Source organism: Pteronotus mesoamericanus, unplaced genomic scaffold, assembly GCF_021234165.1.
Source record: "Pteronotus mesoamericanus isolate MK-2021 breed Mesoamerican mustached bat unplaced genomic scaffold, CSHL_Meso_final contig_84, whole genome shotgun sequence".
Lineage (NCBI taxonomy): Eukaryota > Metazoa > Chordata > Mammalia > Chiroptera > Mormoopidae > Pteronotus > Pteronotus mesoamericanus.
This window is the reverse complement of record NW_026555267.1, coordinates 6,377,289-6,393,908: the sequence shown is the minus strand read 5'-3', so window position 1 is coordinate 6,393,908 and position 16,620 is coordinate 6,377,289. Positions and strand designations below refer to the sequence as shown.

Sequence of the window (16,620 nt, the reverse complement as noted above, 5' to 3'; positions counted from 1 at the left end):
TGACTGGGCCTATTTCTAGTGACAAACCGCCAAGGCCTTGTCTAGATAACTTGCAAAATTTGTCAATATACAAGTCAGCCTCATTCAAGGAATCTTCACGGAAGGCCCTGATTTGCAGAACACATGGGTCTAAAGTCAAAACTGGCAAACCTCAGGGCTCATCTCACTGACACCGTTTCACAGACGGGCGTTACGGGAGCAGAGAGGGCAAGGAACCTGCCCCAGGCCCCGTGGCCAGAACTCTGAGTCCTCCGAGGAAAAGTTGGGGACCCAGAACTATACCATTGATCAGGGCAGGCTAGCGCAGGCCAGACCTATGACTACACTTGCTGCTTCATACACCACATGCCACTGGTTGGCTGCACCTCTGCTCTACAGCCTCCTGCCGGGACCCAGGTGCATGGGCTAGTCCTCACTGGAAAGCGGCTGATGCAGGGCCAGAGGGAGGACAAGAGAGCCATTCACGTTTAATGTCACCGTCAAAAGATCCTTGAGATAGAGGTATATGTGAGAAGTTCGGAATTCTGAATTGTATTCTAGAAGTTCCAACAAAACCCAGGAGACACAGATGCGTGCATGTGTGTGCACTTGTAGGAAAAAGGACAGAAATCTGACATTCTGCTGAGTTTCTTAATGTTTAGGGAGAAATGACGTCTTAAATGTGCGAAATCGAGAGAAATATAAGTCCAAGTTATCAGTGGATAACTGATATCCACCGGTAACGTAGAAATAAGATGCTGAAAGCTAAATTTACTAGAGGGGGAAAATTTTAATCAAGCAAATAATGAGAAAAGAAAAAAAAAAAAAAGGAAAGGAAAATGAACAAAATGACAAATAACAGTGTAATGGTGATCACAATTAACAAGTTAAATTCACCTACTGACTTTATAGATTTCACTTAAAAAATAATTTTAGCAATGTGTTTATAAGCCACTCACCTAAAGTGACAGTGAAAAAGGATATAAAATTCAAAACAAAAAGCACCAAACAGGATACCAAAACTATTTTAATGCTGATGAGGAAATACCTTTCATAAGCTTTTTCAAACTAGGCAACGTAACCAAAACTTATAAAAGTAGTTGAGAGAAACCATAAAACATGACAATAGCAGAATCATTTAATGTGGTTTTCTTAGAAATGAACAGATCGTACAGGCGGGGGGAAAAATGGGTGGAGAGTGCCAAAAACAATAAATTTGAATAATTTACAAGCCAGGTTTCACAGATTACATAAAATGTTACACCAAACCAACAGCATGCATTATTTTCAGATGTCGGGACGGTTGCCATGATTGCTTCCCCCAGATCATTCTGAAAGGCACCTGGACAGCATGCCAAAGAGCTAGCACTTCTGAATGAGGTGAGGAAGGACAGATAGAAGGCTGTTAGCATCTGTGCGGCGGCGATCAAAGGAATAGCCTGGTCCTGTGCTGTACTGTGGGGTCGCCTCAAGCCACCTGTGGCTACTGAGCATCAGAGGTGTGGTTAGTCTGGACAAACAGGCTGGAGGTAGAAAACAGACGCTCTGATTTCAAAGATTGAGTGAAATTACTCATTTACATATATATAAAATGAGTAATATATATGTAAATATATATATTTACACATATATATTTAATGTCCATTACATATAGAAATGAGATACTGGGCTAAACTATTTAGTTTCACCTGATTATTTTTCCTTTGTATTGTGGCTCCTAGAAAAACTTAAATTACACTTGTGGCTCATATATTTCTATTGGACAGTGCTGTGCTGGTCTGGAAACAGACCCAGATTCTCTCTTTTCCTGCATTGTCCAACAGAGACTATGTTTTCCTTTAGATCGGCATAGGTTAAAAAACATTCACCCTTTTGGCCTAGATGCCACAAGTGTCTCCTGATTTTGTGTACTTGAATTTTAATTTTTCATATAAGCAAAATGAGCGCGCACTCCTGTGTAGTGTTTTTTCACTTTAAGCCTCCCGCTTTCCTACGGGCTGATCATTCAGCGGCTGTGGCAGTTACCTGGGGAGGTGGCACAGGGCACGCTCATCCTCCTGTCACTTCAGGGCAGACGCAGTGAAGAGACCCCGCCATGGTCAAAGCCTGGCTTTGAGCCCCAGCTCTGCTGCCTCCAAAGCCCACGTCCTAACGTCAGCGCCATCTGCCGCTGGGGTCAGTCCCCGCCTCACTGGGTTGCCGTGAGGATCGAGTGCTTGCTGTGGAACAGCGGTGTCTGACCCAGTCGGCCCTCCAAAACCCTGGCTGCTGGTGGCTCTCGCCTACACCTGTGACGGTCAGAGACACTGCTAAGCAGCACAGCTGAGGCTGTCCGTCCGAGGTGCAGCAGAACCCCGGAACCCGCCTCATGCGGATCCCCCGCTAGAACCGGCCACCCCTTCCATTTCTAGCGGCCCCCAGGGACGGGAGGCAGCGGAGGGTTGTGGGGGGAAGGTGACACAAGCGCCCAGAGTGAGCAGGGGCTGGGGACTCCAGCCTCCTTCGTCTGGCGCCCGACCGCTCTCCCGCACGCCAGGCACGGGCCAGGCCTCTCTCTAGCACTGGCTGCTCTCGTAAGTCTTCAAACTCACATTGAAAGCTGTCTTCTGGGTGGTCCACAAGTAATTAATTCCAAGAACAAGTTTAAAACTTACTTGCTGGAATGGTGGAGCTAGGCCTCTCTAGATTTGCTCTTCCCTAAATGCAACAAGATTACTTGGCAAAATGGTTAAAATCCACTTTTTCAGAACCCTAGAAATTGAAGGCCCACAGCTGTTTGAGCCCACGCATCTATTTGGAGCACATGCCTTCACCAACCTCCAGCCTGCTCAAGGACCATCCCCACAGGCTCGGCCGAGAGAACCCGAGACACGTGGGCAGCCCGCCACCTCCTTTCCCCCACTGTGTCCCCGAGCCCGCCATCCAGGGGACTTTGTCCAAGCATCCTGACCCTCGCTTGTCCATCAGACCATCCTGGCTTTGGTCTCTGCTTGTCTACCTTCCCATCCTCCTCGATGCACCAAAATTGTGTGATTATTCCCTCCATTAGAACCACTCAACGGCTCCTGAAGATGAAGTCCAAATCTGCACACCAGGCTTTGCAAGCTCTCCCCAAGCCAGCTCCAAGGCTCCCATGTACACCTACCGCTCCAGTGGTGAAAGCTGCCCAGGAAACGCCGAGGCCGGGCTGTCACACGGCTTGGCCAAGGCACACCCAGTTACTGCTGGGACACGGGCTACCAGCAGCAAGGCCTGCATGGGAGCTCGCTGTGGGCGACTCTCTGCAAAGCAGGGTGCAGGTCCACAGTGTCACTCTGCCGCCATGTGAGGTCAGCACAATTCACCACCTGTTCCCACAGATGAGGGAACCCGAGACTCCTAACCACTGGGTACCTGCCGCTCTGTGGGAGGGCTCCTTCGGTGTGAAGGACCCTGGGGCTGTCTCAGCTGGCTCAAGACCCCCCGGAGGCCTGGACTAAAGGGCCTGAGCCTGCCTGTAAGAGGACGGACTGGTGAGTCAAGACTTACTCTCGGCTCTCACCATGCTCATGTGTGCGTAGTTTATATCATTCTTACCACTACAGCGGTAATCACTTAACAGATCTATTAAGAATGCATAACCAAAGAATTCTGGAAACCAGTGTTTTAAACATGAGCCTGGCTATTTGAGACATTCACTGAGGAAGCCAGAGAATGCTTGCTGCTGCCTTATGGGGCTGGGAGAGGAAAAGGCTGGATGGAAATTTCTGGCTACCCTGTCTTCAGAGAGCCATGGACCGCCAGCCCAGCACACGCACAACCACCTCCGTACACCCCAATCCTTTTTGCGTGGAACAGCTCCACTCAGAGCCACTGTGTATACACTCCAAGATTTATATAGGCTTCAGTTATTTATTTTAAATTGCACAACTGCTGGAGCCAGTCTGAAAAAGAATCAAACACACTACTGCAAGGTAATTCAATGAGTTGCTTTCTTTTTTTAAACAAATTTGTACAGGGAAAAAAAAACACCCAGATCACAATCTCTGATAATTCAATGAATTGTCTTTTTTTTTTTTTTTTTTTTTAAACAAAGTGGTACGGAAAGAAAAAAAATCAATCCCCGATCACAACCCCTACCCTGCAGTCACCCTGTTCAGCACGCAGGACCGCGGGGGCCCCCAGCAGGAGAGCTCACGGGTGGCCGCAACTTCTGCTCACCGACGCACGGTGTGTGGAAAGACCGTGAGTTCCCTTTGTTCTCCAGTGTATCTTGTATAAAATATTACATTTTCTAAACACATATTTACAGAGTTTGCACAAATAGAAAATGGTTACAAATTACAACAAGGCTTGGCCAGATAACAAACAGTTCGCTTCTCCCACGGACCAAGGCCAGAGAGAGGTATCATTGCTTTGTATTTACATATGCATTAAAAAGTCTGCCTTCTTAGTGACCTAGGTCAAGTTTATAAAAACTGGTTAAACATCATAAATCCATTTATGCAAGCTGTACAAGTAATTAATGCCAATTAGCCAGTTCACATCTTGCTCCCTGAAGAAAGATTTTGAAGCAAAAGAAACCCTCTCAAACACGCAACACACCCCTTGGCCTGTCTGCTACAGCTGGTTTGGGGGAGGAGGAAGTGGGAAGGAAGAAGAGAGGAATGGAGAGGAGGGGGAACAGGACAGCTTGGTCAACACAGTTTTTCTTCTTTAACAGCTTAGAACCAGGTTACGCTGACTGGCTTATTAAACACCATCCTATGGCTTTAAAAAGAATGCACAGCTCCTTCCTTGTCTTAGAGACAAAACGCCTTCTCAACAGGACTATAATATGGGGGGGCGGGAGTAAGGACTTTCTGAGGAAGACAACAGTGACAGTGTTTGTTATTCTGATGTAAAGTCTCTGCCTTGAGCGCCAAGCCCAATGTCAACAGTGCAATAGACCCAAGCGGCTGTGGGGTCAGGGGTCAGAGGCTTGTGTAGTAGCTGTCTACCCACTGAGCAAGTCCTCGCTCCACCAGCGACCGGTTTATCAACACCACCTGGAAAAGAAAGTGCTCTTGAGTGCTCTGCCCACGGCTCCCAGGGGTCACTCCTCAAGCGGGCATGGAGTCTCCCTTTTACAGTCCCAGGAGGCCACCACAGGCAGCAGGTACAACAGTAATGGTGGAGAGACTGTGACTCATTTTCTGGGTCAACAGGGGGGAGTACTCCTGTGTTCTGCTGGCATGAGGACACGCTTTCCAATGCACTGAAGAAATCGAAGCTTTAACACCATGAGGTGGAGGAGAGGAAAACCCAGCAGACAGCAGGCCCATGACACTTTTTGGCGCAGGTGATTCTTTGTTGTGGGAACTTGCCTGGGCACCATAAAATGTTTAGCAGCATCCCTGCCCCTCTACCCACTCCCAGCTGTGTCAACCCCAAACGTCTCCAGACACTGCTCAATGTCCCCTGGGGACGCCGGTCTAGAGTTACATCCTCTGATTAGCTCAAGAGGAAACAATGCCAGCCCCAGCCCCACATCGATCATAACTGCTGGCCAGTGACTCAGAAGGAAAAAGGACAGAACTTACTTCATCTCCAACCACACTCCACAGCTGAATCAGAGGAATGCCAGTTGGACTGTAATTTGTCACCTGAAAACAAACAAAAACACCAGCATGTTTGAAAGTTACCCACGCACCTCTGTGAAGACTGCTGTTAACCCAGGGCAGGAGCCACAGGAAAGCAGGCACTTAAAGGCCGGCTCCCAAGAAGCCCAGATGCGTGACAAGCGAGGCTGAGGGCACTGCGGAAGCCGGAGGAGGCCCCTCCGACAGAGCCTGTCCAGCCGGCCCCGCCTCCCTCCCACCAGCCACGCACCTGAGCCAGCAGTGCTGTATTTCCTGTCATCTCGCTCATAGCTGCATCTGCTTCAGGTGAGAAGTGGTCACCATCTTTAGAAGGAGAAGGAAAAGCAGCATTTAGACTCTCAGTGAGGCAAGGTACTCCTGTCGCGCACACAACTTCCAGGTGTATTCCGAGCAGAAGGCCCCAGAGGCTGCCATGGGACCTGAGAACTTCATCTGGGAGAGCCACCTATGTCGGGAACAGGGCCCAGGCCTCTACACACACTCAGGGTCCTTACTACGCGCTACCCACCGGGGACAGAGGACCAGAGGGACAGAAACTCTGCCTTCAGTTGGAATACCACCACCACCACCACCACCACCACCTATTTGAGGGCTGACTGGGCTGCGCACCTTGGATGCGTTCTTCCACTGAATGAGTAACACCCTGCAAGATGGCGGGTGTTACCCCTTATTTAAAAGTGAGAATACGGAAGACAAGACGTTGACGGCGAAGGTCAATCAGCTCCCAGAGCGGAGCAGGTGGAATTCAAAGCCAGGCAGTGGCCACACAACCCAATGCGAGCAGTCACCACAGGACAGCAGGCAGGGCACTGAGGCACATTCCTCGCCAGGTTATGAAAGTTACATACAAGAACACGCCCAAGGCAAGAGAAGGTAAGGATGTGAAAGGCAGGTTTACGAAGGTCTGGGAACATCTTATGGAGGAGGGAGCGTTTCAGCTGGGCCTGGAGAGACTGTTGACATGGATAGAAATGGAGAGGAAGACTGAGCAAGAGCGATGAAGAAAAACAAAATAAAGACCCTGCCCTGCATTGTAGCCAGCAAGACTGCAGCCAGACAGCAGTTTCTAAAGCATTTCACTGCTTTAGACAAGAACAAGATCAGACAGAGCAAATCCAGGGAGGTTAAAGCATGGAATCAACTAACTAGTACCTGCAAATATAAAACTCCTGGTCATAAGTAGCTGCTACTTGACCAGCATCCACATCCCAGTTTCTAGGTTCATGGAATCCCCTTGGCCACCCTGAAAACCTGGTGCTACCCCATTTTCCAGAGGGGGAAAAAAGAAATCGAGGCTAAGTAACTTCCCCAGAATCAGACTTCCAGCCCCTTCCCTCAGGCAATGCGATCAGCCTACGACACTGCAGCAGACAGGGGAGTGTTAGTGCGGTCCTCACGGTGCCCCAGAAGCTGAGGCCCAGCGGGGCAGTGCCGGTGGCCTCGATACCTGCCCTTGACCTCAGGTACTAGGACTTCGGATCTCGACTATGTTCTGGAAGGCGCCAGTGGTGGAAGCCTCTCTAAGTTGGAGGCCTGGATAAAGTCTAGAGCAGTGGACCTGGAAGGGTGGGCCATGGATCAGCAGCATTCGTCTCACCTAAGAACCAGGAAATACAAGCTTCCAGGTCTCAGCCCAAAGCTCTCAACCAGTCAGAAACTGACGGTGGCAGCGATCAGTGTTAGCATAAGCTCTCCATGTGAAAATGAGGCTCGCAAAGAGAAACGGCCTCTCTCTAAAACCTCCCCCAGTCCCTCCCCAGCCAGAGGCCTCCACCTGTTACCTGACAGAGGCATCACGCTGTCCAGAAGGACTTCTGCTCCCTGGAACGGCAGGGTCACAAAGTCAGACCTAGAAAAACAAGAAAGGAACACATTGAACACAGACTTGAAAGCCAACTCCACTCCAGGCTGACACTCACCTTGGTAGTGCCGTGACCCCAGCAGCCCAGGAAGAAGCCGAGCAGAGGCACCCAAGATGGGCAGCAGGCCTCAGCGCCCCACACTCCTGAATGCAGGCTGCCAGCTCTGCTACAAGCCTGACCCAGAGGGTCTTCCTGCCATATGAAAACCTGGGGGAATTTGTCTACAAGACTGGCCTTTCTAGCTCAGTTTGGAGCTTGTTTCTATCAGACTCTGTGAAAGCAGAGCAGGGAGCAGGGAAAAGCAACCCATGTGCCGGGCTTGGCAGAGCTGAGCCGACTGCACAGAAATCAGTCCCCTCAGAAGCAGGGCGTGTGCCCATGCGAGGAGCCTCGACTCACCGGATTTGCCGGAGCTCGTCTACTTTCACTCTCTTATAGCCACCATAGTCCACATAGCGAATCTCGACTTCGTTGGTCTCCTCATAGGAGGCCACCACTTGGGCTCGCCACCAGGCACCATCCACACCGGGGGCCGCGCAGATGACAGTTACTGCGGGGCGGGAAGAAAGCCTGTGGATGAGCCTGGGCCAGGGCAGGGCACGAAGGGCTGCCCAGTCAAAACTACCCACCTCCCACACTGCTTCTCAGAGGTCTACACCTCCAAACTACGGGGGACCTGAATGGCAAGGGGTCCCCAAAGCCCCCCCAGAGCTCAAGACTGGCCAACAGAAGGACCCGGACACAGAAAATTCAGCCTAGCATGTGGGCCATCCCCAAAGCTGTCCATCTAGACCCATTTACTCTGACACTTACTGAAGCCTACGATGGACACAGATAAACCAGAATAAACAGGGAAATACATAACTCAGGGAATGGGGACCTGTATTCTTAAGGGAAAGTCCTAGAAAGACTCAAAAACCTCCAAGTGTAGCCAACCTCGGTGGCCTGGTGTGGAGGGTCTGCTCCAGCCCAGGACAGCCCAGACGGAGGGCTGACCAGCAGGGACCGGCAGGCCTAAGCCCCGCCGCCTCTCGCCTTTGCTTCAGGGAGGCGCTGAGGGCAGGGACAGCCTGCACGGCCAACAGGGCCAGAGAGCAGGGGTCCTAGGAGTCACCAACCCCACCCCGGGGGAGCAGGGGCGGGGCGCACTGAATCAAAGGGGAGGCTGGCCGCCATGGCACCCGTGGCAGCTGTCCCCGTGACACAGCTGACCACGCTGCGTCCAGATCCCTAAAGGCAGCCCCTCGTGCAGCCACCTCTTGGCCTCCACTTCCGTCTTCACTACTGGGTTCAGGCAAAATTACAGAATCTGACAAAAACTAAAATTTTTATTCCTCCAAAAGAAAAACCATACCAAATGCTACAGATAGTCCAAAGGTTTTCCTAATGCTTAAAGCCCATCAGGGGGCTGTAGATTCGGAGTCTCTGATGGGGATGGGAGGAGAGATGTTTGGACATTCGATTCCTGCTAACAGGGCAACCAAGATAACAGTGACAGAGAAGGAGCTCTCCAGCATCCAGCTGGGTTCAGGTCCCAGCTCCTGCTCAGTATCACTTAGGCAGGTCACATGACTTCAGAGGCTGTTTTCTTATCTGTCAAATGGAGGTGACCCAAACCCACTGCAGGAGTCTGATGCCCTCAAGGAGCTTCCAAGGGAACCTGATCTGCATCAGATATTTCACAGGTAACACACACAGCACCCAACCCCAATCCCTGGTACAGGCAGGTATCACACCCATTCAACAGGTAAGAGGTAGAGCTGAGGTCTGAATCCACGTGTCAAAACTCCACTCCAACGCCATGGCTCTGTGAGCCTGTGGAGACAGCAGCTTGGGCTAAGCAGGCAACTCAGCCCAGAGTAACTCCCTGCCGGCAGCAAGCACTCGGGGACGCTGATCCCAGGCAGCATCCCAGAAGAGCCTCCTCCCGGTCAAGACAAGGGGCAGAACAGGCCACCCCAACACCTCTTCCCTGGCCTGGCCCAAGCCCAGGGCTCCCACTGGCCTCCAGGATAGCACTTACTTTCCACGGGGGTGGGCAAGGTAGGGATTCCAGGCTGAGAGTAGCAGAGGTACATCTGGTGGTCCAGGCTGCGCAGTGCATGGAAGGTGGGGTGCGTGTGCTGCTGCACAAACAGGTGCCCGGCGTTGACCTGGTTGACCACGATCACCTCCACAGTGATGCCATCCGGGAGCATGAGCTGTGGGGGGAGGGGGCAGCAGGCGCTGCAGCGCTCCTTTGCACATTGGGCTGGGCCCCGGGGCCCCAGGGCAAGTCTCTGAACTGGCAGCCCTTTGAAAAGAGCAGGGCAACCCAGATGGTAGGGGTTCAAGGAAAACTACTTTAACATGGAAGGTGGTTGGATACCACAGTGGCCCTTGTCCTGCGATGCCATGAGTCGTGACTAGAGGTGGCCTCATGCAGGGCTGGGTAGGGAGGCTCCCAGAAGCAGTCTGTGGAGGGTCTGCTTGGGCCTCCCACTGGCCTGGGCAAGGCCCATCAGCCAGAGCTTCTCCGTCCCTTGCCCCCTGGAGTCTGTAAAGCCTGGGGAAGGCGAACGGGAGTGAGGCAGCCACTGAGACAAGGTGCCAGGGTGGGCAGGCCCTCAGACCTTCGGGCCTACTGCTGACCCCAAGAGCTTAGGGTTTAACAGCATCTCTCCGCCTTCCTGCCTGCAAAGGTCCACTGTCGAAGTCTGCAACAGTGCAGGACATTTTTCCTCTTCTCTAGGCTCCACTGACATCCTCCCAACCCACCCCCAAGCTGGGACTGGGAATGTAGGTTTGCGTAGTGGTCAGGCCCCGCATTAAAGGCCCTGGGAGAGGCCAAGACTAGCCTCCAGAAGACCTGTCCTTAGATACGAGCTTTCCCAATGCTAGGCTACAGGAAACATCTGGGTGCTTTGGACACAGCAGAGAGTCTCATCCACCTTCCAGCCAGGTGGCATAAGAGGCTCTCGCTGAGAGTCCTGGCCTCCACCCCTCCCCCGGGGCTGTGGGTTGAAAGGCATCTGGGACCTTCTCTCCAGCCCCACAGAGCCACAAAGAGAACAAGGGAAGGAAGCCACACCAACCACTCAATTATTTAAAAATAGAGTGGGTGGGGGCCAAGCCTCCTGAGGAAAACACTGATTTAGAAATGAAGCATGGAGTGAGGTTCAACCCACTCACAAATATCCACGGGAAAGGAAGGGGCATCCATCCCTTCCCCCAAGGCACAAGGGTTTCTGGAGGGGGCAAGATACAGAACCCAAAAGTCCACTGTCCTGAACAAAAGTCAGGCAGGCAATTTTCTTCAGGCAGCACATTCAGCCCATGTGTGAAATGCAGCCTAGTCACATGCACTGTAATGGGCGCTTTGGTCAATGAGAGACTGCGTATGCGATGGTGGTACATCATACAGCCTAGGGGCAGTAGGTTACACCATCTAGGTTTATGTGATTATACTCTATGTCCGCACAACACCACAACTGCCTAACGACACCTTTCTCGGATGTGTCCCTGTCATTAAGCGGTGCGCGACTGTAGCCTCAGTGAGATGAAACCCAAACAGGGCAGGAGATACACTAAAGGACATGAGTGACAGGCCCCAGAGACCCTGCAATCAACCCCCCAGGACACAGGCCTCCCCGAGATGTCAGCTCCACCCCTTGCCAAACTCCCAGGGTAACCTCCAAAGAGTCACATGGCTTCCGGGGTCTGCTGGGGGTTACTGCTTCTCCTTTATACTCTAGGTACCTCCAGAGAAGCGGGATGGAAAAGGGCCTTCCCGCTTCACCAAGGCCACCGCTACTAGACCTGCCACAACTAGGGGTAAGGAATGGCCCATCACAAGCCCACCTGAGTCCACAGCAGTAGGCCCCACCCAGACAGAGCTCCAGCTTCAAGGGGTCCCACACCAGTCTGGACCCTCCCAGTCTCCTGGACTACGTCCTTTCTTGGAAAATGCGTCGAACATAAACGGTGCCCAGGTGGCAGAGCCAGGGAGAGTGGTCCTTCCAATCAGGGACCAAGAGGCCTCTGGCTTCTCACCAGCACTCCAGCCCCTGACCCCTTCCCAGAGGACACGGGCTAGAGGCAGAACTGACCGGTGGAGGGCAGAGGTGAGAGGGCACAGGCATCAGTGAGCTATTGGCCCACAGTCTTGGAGTTTCTTGTTTGGGGCAGGTTAGGGGGAAAGGGGCCCAGAAAGTCCTGGTCCCCCAGGAGCATGCTCACCCAAGAAGTCATTGGAAGAGAAGGCAGTGCCAGTGAAGGCAGTGGGGGCGCGTAGATGTTGGTGAGGTTCAGCTCCTTGAACTTCTTCCCAATCAGGTTCAGCGCCTTGTCTACATGATGCTGAGAGCCTACATGAGGGAGGAGGGAGGAGTCATAGTGGGTAAGACAAACACAGTGAAACCATCATTCCACAGGACTGCTCCTAGAGTTCAAGTGCATCTTTAAGGTGCTAAATTTTGCCTTAGGAAGAAAGGCATCTAAAGGGGTTTGAAACCCACTAACCTTACAAAACACAGGGCAGCCCTGGCCACTGACCTTCTATGTGGCAGATCTGGATGTTCTGGGTGTAAGGCAGGGTTGAGATATAGATCTTGGCACCAGATGTTTGCTTCAGGAAACTCACATACCGCCCTTGCTTGCCAATTAGCCGACCGACTAAGTGCTGAGAAAGAGAAAGAGAGTTGGTTAATGGGAAACCAAGTCCCTGCACTCCCAAAGCCCTACCTTTGTTTTACACAAGGTGAGATTCAAACATATTATTAACTGTTACTATGTAAGCACCCCTTTCCCTGGCATTATTCTAAGCACTTGCATGTGCTCATAGTACCTATGAAATGAATACCTTTTTAGCACCGTTTTACACATGAGGAAAACAAGCTCAGAGAGGTTAAGAAATTTGCCCCGCATCACACAGCTCCTAAGCAGCTGCACTACCAAGTCTGGCTTCGGGACTCAGCATTCCCATTTCATCCCTCGACAATGTGGCCCACAGCCAGAAAGCAGCAAAGGCAGCATGTTCTCCCAAATCCAGACTATGAGATGTTTCAACAGTACAAGGGTTGATTTACGACTCTTCCACCTCCTCGGGCCTACTCAGGACCAAAGACACAGGCGCTCAATTTGATAATCAAAGAAAGAAACCCTGGGCCCCTGCTGCCAACTGACAGCAGGCTGGAGCCGTCAGAGCCACAGCGCGCAGAAGTGCCCACACACCAGAGTTCAAGGCACACAGAAGCAGCCAAACTTAGCCATGATGTGAGAAAAGCTCTGCATCCGTCCCAAACCAGCCCATCCCCAGGGCCTACTGGAGAGTTGGTCCCTCAGTGCCCAGAGCTGCTCGGGTGTGCCCTTTGCAGCCCCTGACGGAGAGGGGGCAGGGCGGCCCTCAGGGTCGCTGGCGGAGGAAACGGCCGAGGGAGCCAGCACCGTGTTAGAGCGCCCCACCTGACCCAGCATGCAAACCAAGCCAAGTCTCCGCGTGGCCGGGAGCTAAGTGCCCGGGGAGAATGCGGTCCGCCGATTATTTCTGAGCCCCAGAGACAAACATCAAGACCAAAGTAATAAGTTATAAGTGAGAACAGCAAGAAGCTAGAAACCACTTACGCACCCTGGAATTGGGGGCTGGTGAAGTAAATTGACATTCGCACAATGAATAATGCAGTTAAAATTACATTTTCAAAGAATAGCACAGGAAAATTAAATTGTTAAATATTTAAAAGCATTAATTAAAGCAACAATCTCAGTTTTGTTTAAAAACCACAGGGTACAAGAAGGAAATAAAGTCTTCCCAGTCACTCTCAGGGGTAGGATTAGAGCTGATTTTCATTTTCTTCATACATTTCTATACTTCTCACATTTTCTAAAATATGGATTTATGCTGCGCTCAATTATAGAATAATTTGCATCGGGGAGCTTGAGCAGCACACAGCAAAGGGACTCCTGGCTGGTCCATGTCCTCAATCTGGTTTTGCTAGCCTCTCCGAACAGGTCAGAATGCTGAGACACACAAGAAAAGCCCAGTGGAGGTGAGCAGGCCTGGGAGTTCGAAGAAGGTAAGAACAGGACGCTCCCAAAGGCACTTGGAGAAACTCCACCATGCAGGAAGCTCTCTGAAGCTTGGCAAAGTGGAGGGTTCCCTTTCCCTTCAGCCTTTTGTCACCCAGGAAGCTTCTCCTGGTTGACTCCCTTCGCTGGGCCCCGCCCCTTAAACCCAATGACCCTGGCCCAGGGGAACTTTGAGCCTACAGCCCTTACCTTTGGCACCTCAATCTCCCAGATGATGAGGTCGACCTTCTTAGGGTTGGAGCCCGCCTGGGCATTCTGGAAACTGTCCGTCTTCCTGAGGCCACAGCAGCCATCCACCGAGTCCATGCTGTTCCCGTCCGAACCTGCAGGGGAGGAAGCGGCATGCACAGACACCCAAAAGTCAGCTCAGTGCAATTACTGATGCACAACTCCCAAACGCACATTCCAGGGAGGCCCCGCCACCCCGCCCCCTCCTCAAGCTTGGCAGGTGCCTGTCAACTCGAAGCCTAGAAGGCTCAGAACAACCCCACAGAAAGAGGGCTGGGGATGTAGATACACCTAATTTTAGCCTGTCCAACTTGCTCAGTTGGCAGCCATGCCCAGTCACGCCCAGCCACAGCTGCTGGAGCAGACAAGTGGTAAACTGGGAAGGCACCGGCCCAGGAAGGGGGAGTCCATGGGGCGGGGGAGACGAGGGGCCAACAGGTCCACATGATCCCAAGAGCCCAGGATTAGGTAGAGGCCCCCAAAGGAGACTGGTCACAACCAGTCCCCACCCTTCTGGTAATGCCAGCCCCTCAGACCAAGAGTCCCTTGGTCCCAAGATCTCCCACCTGAGCTCACAGCCAGTGGCCTTTAGCCAAGCAGAGCTAGGAAGAGTCCACCCTCGCTGGTTTGTCCTAAGGACTCCATTCTTATCCCCATTCAGGGCCCTGCCAAAAGTGGATGCAGGAAGGAGATCCTCCTTTCCCTCTGCTCAGTCTCCACTTATGCAACTCTGAATGCTCTTCTGGGCTCTCGGGCGGGTCTTTAACCCCCTGGTCCAACAGCTGAGCTAAAGCTCACTCCCAGGAGAGCAATGTGGACAGCAGGAGTCTGGCATGACCTGGGCTGCTCCACTCTTGGATCAAGTGTGCCAAGGAGACCATCACAGAAAAACAGGGGGCCAAACTAGCTTAAGTGGCTCTGGTTTAAAAATGGACAACTCAACTGCCAGAAATACATCAATCCTGAGATACTACTCATCAGGTTAACTTGTACATGGTTTCACCAAACCCTGGGCATTATCCTTTGCCAAGCAACCTACGTACTGCCTGGACTCGGAGGAGTAAGGCTTAACAGATTCCCTCTCAGCTAAGTCACCTTCAAAGTGACCTCACCCCTTAACACCAGAGACCCCCAGCCTCTGCCCGACAGAGCAAGACTGAACGGTACCCTCCACCCCGATGACACCCAGAGGTGGCTCAGAGCACACCAGGACTCTAACAGGCTGCAGGCAAAGGCCAGCCCCCAGCTTCCTCAGCTGGGCGATCGCTGGCCCCCTCTAAGCTTCACCTTCCTCACACACCAGGCAGGGCTACCAGGAGAGTGCGAGTGCGGGCAAGGCACGGCCTGGCGCTTGGCACGACCGGGTGCTCGCTCAGCGATCGGTACTACCAAGCTTCTATCTGCCGTCCCCACACGTCCCCATCCAGCACCACGCTGTCACGCTGTCACAGCCTCCTCTTCTGCGAGGCCTACATTCAGAAGCCTGCAACACATCTGAGAAGCTGCTATCAATCGAGAGTTGGCATGACAAGGCCGGAGGGCTTGCTAATTAACCTGAGGGGCAAGAGGCAAAGGGAAACTCCTTTGTTCTTAAGAGATTTTTCACTCATTTTAAGAAGCCTTTTAAAAAGCCCCACGTTAAGTTCTGGCTGGTATAGCTCGGTTGTTTGGAGTGTCATGCCATGCACTGCAGGGTCACGGGTTCGATTTCCAGTTAGGGTACACGTCTGGGTTGCAGGTTTGGTCCCCAGTCAGGGCGTGTGCAAGAGGTAACTGATGAATGTTTCTCTCTCGCATCGACATTTCTCTCCTGTCTCTTTCCTTCTCTTCCCTTCCTCCCTGAAATCAATATTCATGTCCTTGCTGGATGAGGATAAATACATAAATAAGCCCCACATTTTAACATCTCTAAAGTTAGGGTGCATCTTGCAGTCTCTGGCCTTCTACACTCCTGATCGTTAGCATTTTTCTTTTCTTTTTAAGGTACATAAAAAACAGTAGTGTCATAATCAATAGCATCATGGAGATGAAAAAATGCAATGTGTGGTACAGACCAGGTGCTGCTGAAAGTGTTGAATTCCCAGGAAACATTCCCAACCCTCCTGGAGGTGAAATGATAGGGAAAGGTTCCAGGACAGGCAAGTTAGAAACCCACGCAGGGAATTTGTGGCCTCTTCACACGCAATCAATGAAAACGCCCCATGGCAACTGTACAGGAGCCAGGAGCTGCTGACCTGAAGTTAGCGGTCTGAATTGTCTACGCTGGGGCCAGCAGGCGAAAAACCCAGCGGACACTTCGTTACCAAAGTGTCCCTCTTTCCTGGGGGTGGACCTGCAGCTGCACAGAAAGAAAATGGCTGAGGCGCTCTGCAAAGGAGTATGTGCCAGTGATCCACGGGAGCGCACGAGCCTCCCACGGGAGCGCAAAGCAGGGGCCCTTCCCTGGGCACTTACCAGGAAAGCGCTTCTGGAGAAGAGAAGCAGGTGAAGACAGGGGAGCAAGCACATGATTAAAAGGAAATAAACCATTAAACAAGCCCACACCATTCTTGGTACTCAAGGGAATTAAAGCTAAGGAGGCCTCTCTCCATTTAAAAAAGAAAATTAATAGGTTAGTTTAGAAGAGGCAAACTCAGGTTAGTCAATGAACCCAACTTTGATCTGGTTCCTTCAGATGGGCTGGGGAGGGTCACCTGCTGACGGATCAAGTTACAGCTCCCGTGGCTTTGGGCTTCAGGGCAGCCTAACTTTTCAGTTACCCACCAGCTCTACCCTGTGCCCTGACTTTCTGCCAGCGGCTGGGACAGAGTGAAAGAGCACCATCACTGCAGAAGCAGCAGAGGGAGAGGCGGACCAGCAGCCTTTCC

At 52.0% G+C, this 16,620-nt stretch overlaps 1 protein-coding gene across 3 annotated transcripts in view; it reads right to left on the bottom strand.

Annotated features, from left to right (window-relative positions):
- Positions 1–992: 992 nt before the first annotated feature.
- The window catches only part of AKAP1 (A-kinase anchoring protein 1), a 34,378-nt gene continuing 18,750 nt past the window's right edge, over positions 993–16,620 (bottom strand). For 2 of the 3 annotated variants that reach the window (XM_054585449.1, XM_054585447.1), the window contains exons 3-11: positions 13,715–13,848; positions 11,996–12,122; positions 11,681–11,808; positions 9,486–9,663; positions 7,862–8,012; positions 7,382–7,449; positions 5,830–5,903; positions 5,541–5,603; positions 993–5,006 (exon numbers count right to left, since the gene is read on the bottom strand). In XM_054585449.1, the coding sequence (XP_054441424.1) occupies positions 4,932–5,006; positions 5,541–5,603; positions 5,830–5,903; positions 7,382–7,449; positions 7,862–8,012; positions 9,486–9,663; positions 11,681–11,808; positions 11,996–12,122; positions 13,715–13,848 (998 nt within the window). In that variant the 3' untranslated portion in view covers positions 993–4,931. The remainder of the gene's footprint in view (positions 5,007–5,540; positions 5,604–5,829; positions 5,904–7,381; positions 7,450–7,861; positions 8,013–9,485; positions 9,664–11,680; positions 11,809–11,995; positions 12,123–13,714; positions 13,849–16,620) is intronic. The other variant, XM_054585448.1, reaches the window with a different exon arrangement.